At 32.5% G+C, this 5,946-nt stretch overlaps 1 protein-coding gene across 5 annotated transcripts in view; it reads left to right on the top strand.

Moving 5' to 3' along the window:
* The first annotated feature begins 919 nt into the window (after positions 1–919).
* Positions 920–5,946, top strand: part of LOC117117858 — a 6,526-nt gene continuing 1,499 nt past the window's right edge. Inside the window, exons 1-5 of one of the 5 annotated variants that reach the window (XM_033262328.1) lie at positions 920–1,494; positions 2,978–3,046; positions 3,294–3,332; positions 3,835–3,938; positions 4,853–5,940. In XM_033262328.1, coding sequence (XP_033118219.1) covers positions 3,025–3,046; positions 3,294–3,332; positions 3,835–3,938; positions 4,853–4,987 — 300 coding nt within the window. In that variant the 5' untranslated portion in view covers positions 920–1,494; positions 2,978–3,024 and the 3' untranslated portion in view covers positions 4,988–5,940. Of the gene's footprint in view, positions 1,495–1,560; positions 1,580–2,489; positions 2,532–2,977; positions 3,047–3,293; positions 3,333–3,834; positions 3,939–4,852; positions 5,941–5,946 lie in introns of those variants that run through there. The other 4 variants (XM_033262329.1, XM_033262331.1, XM_033262327.1 and 1 more) reach the window with 4 other exon arrangements.

Here is a 5,946-nt window from a genome sequence, read left to right as displayed (position 1 = left end):
AGAATGAAGTGTGTACTTTTGTACACATACAGGGAACATGCAGACACATTGTCAAAAGGAAGACCACAGGAGTCAAAAGAAGTCAAAATACCAATACATTTTCTTTAAATTGTTACACAATTATTGTTTTGAAAAGAATATCAAATAATTGCAATTACAATAATAAAATAGGTTTTTTTGTTGAAATTTCTCATTACTAATTATACTGTAAGTTGACGCGAATTGACGTGTACTGACGCAATCCGACATTACTTGACACGATTTGACCTAAAATGACGCGATTTTATGCGAGATGACGCAAGTGGACAGCTCATGGTATGATCGCGACGTGCTTCTACACCGCTGTATCGCGGTGTGTTTTCCGACGACCAGCAGCCTAGGAACGTAATAAAACGGTAATTTTCTTAAAATTGCAGAAGATATTTTTGTCTAACTTTTTATATTTGATTCAAGACATATTACTTAACTATTGTAGGCCTAAATTTTTTATAATGAAAAAATCGGAACGGAATTCGTTTTCTAGACGTCTTTTGAGCTTCACCCCATGGCCTATAATAAGCTTGAAGCTGATATAAAACTATGATTGGTTGGGTAGTTTTATCGGAAATTAAGAAAATGTAAAATCCATCCAAAGCCACGATTGCCTCTCACGGGGTCAACAAATCTCTCAAGCATGATAGTCCGATTCACTGGTATGACGGCATGCTTCTGTTTGCTTGATTTTTTGTGTTTGACTTCTTTCTTCATGTAATTTGGCCTAATTTAGTTATCAGTTGGATTTTTTGTGTGCTTTTATTACCTATATTAAAAAAACAAATGTCCCAATACAAGATACTTGCAGCAATTAGTTCATATTTCTAATATGATAATGATAATTTTTTTAATAATTATTATGGAATGCTTGACTGATGGTGTTTATGATAGTGAATGGTTTTAAGTTTTCCACCCGTGTCCGTGCATTTGTGTACAAATTATCTCAAGTCCTGGCTTAGTGAAGCTACAGTAGAAATAATTAAAGGGGAGCTCTAGGTTTGAAATATCTCCCAATATAGATCCTTCATTATGATTAGTTACTTGCTGAAAGGAATTGCACAAGTGTTTGGAGCACAGTAGTGCAGAACGAGCGCTGCAAACTGGGTCCCTAAATACAAGTGGTGGCATTACTCAAATTTGTATAAGGAAAATTTCTAAAATTTAGGCTCGCTAACACCTAAAGAAAACACATACATTTTATCAATTCGTATGTAACTTTATCTGATCTTTTCATAAGGGTTTTATTTTAATGAAAATGCCTCATTTTTATATTAAATTAGAGTAGAACCCACTTTTTGTTTCAGTAATTAAAAGTCAGTCATATGGTTCAATCGTACTGAGCAATCACAAGAACTTGTCAAGGGGGAAAATACATTGCGAGGGAAATAACTTGGCTGTCGTGGTTTCTAAATAGGACGTTGTTTCTGAATCAGTGTTATGTATACCGTAAACGTAAAAACGGTATAAGAGAAAAGAATAAATGCATAGGCCTATATATACGTTTGAGCAAAATGGAATTCCTGCTTAGTAAAGACTGAAGCTTAAGGTTTGAATGCACAGCTGTTATCAGCACCACTAACACATATATATATGTACGTTTGTTTGTATATGTATGTGTGTGTGTATATATATACAGTATATATATGTACTGTATGTGTGTATGTATGTATATGTATGTATATGAATATGTGTATATATATATATATTTATTTTGTGTTTATATTTTTGTATTTCTATATATTTTTAACTGGTGGCCACGGCTTAAAGTTTTATTCTAAACTTATTTTGGCCTCCTTCCACACACTTATTCTGAATGTACTATTATTCTTAGTTGGTTTTACTATTAAGTTTTGTTATGTATGTTAATATGCTCATGTGTGTGGAGAAATAAATTAAACAAACAAACAAACAAACACACACATATGGCCTAGGCCCTATCTGGCTTTGCTCTACATGTCGGATATGCACTATGGCCTATTTTTATTTTAGTATACAACTTAAATTTTTATATATTGTGCCTAATACTGAATGGTTAGTATTTACTAACAGAAACGATAGGACATTATAATCAAACTGTTCTTTTCAGAGCAAAAATATTACCATCAACTGAGAATTGTAGCACAAGCCAGATGTAGTTTATTCTTTCACAATTTTTGCGTTTTTTTTCTTCATATTTTTCATAGTTTTATACACTCACATATTCATTTGTTTTAGGGCTAGTCTAGGCTAGACCTCGGCTATCAGTGCCTTTTAGTATTACTATATTATTTAAATATACAATTTTAATAGATAAGATTAATTTAACACGGACATAGTAATTCATACTTAAACAATACATTAAATTTATATATTTAAATAATGTTCGAATAAATAACAATAACTAAACCGTGTACATAGTGTATCACTACTACAATAATAAGATTAACATTTACAATTTTATAATAAATTTTATACAGCCGGTGTTATGTATTGACCTAGGCTACTACGGCTAATGACAGGTACGCTTTCACTATTAAAGGCTTTTTCTATGAATCGAATGACCTGTACGAAACACGAGCTCCTGTAGACCAAACCCAGTACCGTTACGATTTTAATCGTATGGGAAATATCCTCAAGAGCAAATCTGATAGACCTAGCTCTCACTGGAAGTGGTCAACAAATGGTTTATTCAACATTATTTTGATAGTTGATTCTATTAAACAATGTATGCACAAATAACTTTGAAAGGCAATTACTCAAAATCATGTTTATCTTGACTCTAAGAGTACTATACTTTCACTTTCCTATAACTTAAGCTTGGAATGTCCAATTTTAATGAATGACCCCTCATTTTAAAGACCACATACTCAGGTATATGAAAATACCAATAACTTGAATTTCAATTTTTGCTACAACTTAGCCATTTTGGCACAACATGCCTCATATTGTTAAAACTTTGTTTCAGGAGTGAATTCTGATGCTGTACCTTGTGCTACAGTTGAGCGTGATACTATGATGCGTACTTGTCATTCAGGTATGCTGAAGAAATTTGTTCTGTCCTAAAATCAAGGCTTATAATCACATGATGATGAATTTAACTTTCAATATTTAAGTTATCAATATTTAAACTACAGACTTCATTCAGTGGGTGCTATTCTAATATTGTAACTTTGATATTTGATTAATTAATGCCGAGTAGTGGCTGTGAATAAGCTAAAATATTGAACTATCGTACTTTCAACATTTTTTTTACATAAACATTTTTTCATTCTTTTTTCCAGCGGCTGCCAAAGTAAAACCGTCTGTGAAGCCATCATCAGGTATCGTAATGAAAATCCTGTAGTTTCAACCATTACCATTAACAATGTGCTTGACATATGGCTAATGCCTGCCAAAATTTTTCATTACAATATTAGACATCAGAGAAATGTACAGAAGGTCTTTTTTTTTTAACTTTATAATACAGCTAAATTTCCTAAGAAAAATTATATCTTAACACTGTAATAACCTAGTGGGAATTCAGGGCTTCAGTGTAATAAGCATCTATTATTTGTTTGTTTGTTTGTTTTTGTCACTTGGGCTGTCAAAAAATGATAGCAAACTGCTCCATTTTTATTTTTAATTCCGTATCATTAGGGTAATTCTAAAGTTTAACTTGCCTAAGTTAAATCCAAAATGCCAGTGAAAAATGTTTTGACTTGGATGAAATTTGACTTTAGAGAGTTAAGCAGTCAATGTCATTTGGGTAATTCTATATTTGGTAATTCATCGGACCGGTGTATAGAAACTGAGGTGTGTTTTTTTTTTTTTATACATTTACAGGCCGTTCATTTACGAGGTGGTCTGCTGTCGACACTATGTATGTTACAAATTATTTTAACAGCTACATGCATGATGACTCGGAAAATGCAAAAGGGTCATTGCCGGTAAGTAAAATGGAGAAATGAATCACTTTTACACTTAGCCATAGTGTACTCCAGACGTTCTACAAAATTTAGTGATTCCTTTACTAAACCAAGGCAAATTATTTAGACTGCAGGGCGTTATACTTATAATTTACTCTAAAATTCACACCTGAATTAGGATTGTCACCAAAATTTCATAATTTATTTTTTGCAACTTTGTTATCTTCTAAAAAGTTTTAATCAGAACAGTTGATCAGTTTTTAAAATATCTGTTCTAGGACGTTTCTTTTGAATCGTCCTCATATCCACTCTGGATTGTAACAAAAATTTAATCTTTGCTTTATTGGACTATGACAAATTATATTGGACTGTTTCATTTAGGTCCATTTATAGGTCAATTTAAATATTTAGGTCTGGGATATTAGAAAATGTAGATGGCCCTCAAATGTACACCCTACTAAAATTGGATCTTCAAAAAATTTTAATTTCTTGTAATTTGGTTTAAACTTTCCCAAAAGATTCATTCTGATTAAATGTCTTAAATCCCTTTAATTGGTCATCGCATTCCACACCCCCACTTCCAGTTGTACTAGTGCAAACAAAGTGGCACAGATAATAAAGTCATTATAATTTGTTTTCGAAATGGATCAAAAGCAACAAGAAAAATTATGTTTATTTATAAATTCATGTGGAAACTACTTAATGTAGGCGATTAAAATAAATAATAATTGGGTATATGCTTTTTTTTCACAAACTCAGAGGCCACATATTTATTTTTTCATGGTCAAAGCATACAAAATCATGGTATATCAGTTTGCCCTAGTAGTTTTAAAAAATGATGTACGCCCTAGTAGTTTAAAAAAATGATGTACACAATGCCTACTAATTTATAAAAGATCATAACTAAATAATTATTTTTATTTTTGTTGTTATAGGCAAGAATGTGGTGCAGTGCTTTTTGGACCAGTATCCAAAGATTCTTCCTGATGTCAAAAATAAGGTTCAAGCCATTAAAACTAAAGTCTTCAATGAACGTCAGAAACTTAGAAATAAAAACAAAAATTAAGTAATTTCTGACAACAATATATGTTTAGCAATGTGGCTGCTGATGACTGTAGAACCATTTATTTTTGCCATTTTACGCTTTTGCGATCATTTATTTTAGCGATTTAATCTACTGCGGAAAATGAAATTTTTGATCTAATGAAATGTTTTCGACTTTGCTGGAAAAAAAAAACATTTCCTCTTGCATAGAAAGTGTCTTCCACCTCGTCTTGAACTTAGTAACACTTGAGAAAGTCTGGTTATTTCTTGGCAGAATAGGGATTTGAAGGAAAGTGGACACAATGAATGGCAACACCCATGAAGTGCCAAACAAGGCTAGAATGTCTACGGGCCAATTGCCATTATTGCACATTTCTTAATTTTTCCCTGTAGACGTGTTTACCAGACTAGATAAAAAGGATTAAAAGTCCTCACTTAATCACTGCCACAAAGTTCCGTCATCGTGCCTTAACGCTTTATTTTTTCTTAATTTTGCCCTGTAGGGGTGTTTACCAGACCAGATAAATAGGATTAAACGCCCATGTCTGTATTGTGGTACAGGACATATATGACGCTATTATACGTCTGTCCCCTCAAGTGGGTCGTATCTGCACCGCTCTTCTCTTCTATCCATTGCTTTCTATATAGTTTGTCCTTTTTGCCAATTTTGCCATATTGCCATGTCTGTCATCAAAGTTATGATGAGCACTTGTACTTGCCTTCTTTTAGCAATTTGTTGACCGCCTTTATAGACATTCGACTTTTAAAATATCAGTTAGAGTCTGATACATCCCAAATGTTTTTTAGCCATTGCCTTCCTGATTGTGAATGTATGTATGTAAATTGCAGTTAGAATATAATTCTTATATTTTGTAATATCCACCCCTTGAATTTTACAATGAAGAGACATTCTGCATCTGATAAAATCCTGTACAAACATCATTCATTATTATTTAGCATCATCCTCTTTAGGGCACCCCTCAAG

Source organism: Anneissia japonica, unplaced genomic scaffold, assembly GCF_011630105.1.
Source record: "Anneissia japonica isolate Jap-2015-1 unplaced genomic scaffold, ASM1163010v1 scaffold25740_len10376_cov140, whole genome shotgun sequence".
In the NCBI taxonomy this organism is placed as follows: domain Eukaryota; kingdom Metazoa; phylum Echinodermata; class Crinoidea; order Comatulida; family Comatulidae; genus Anneissia; species Anneissia japonica.
Note: the sequence above shows the minus strand (reverse complement) of the source record. Positions and strands in the feature narration are given on the sequence as shown.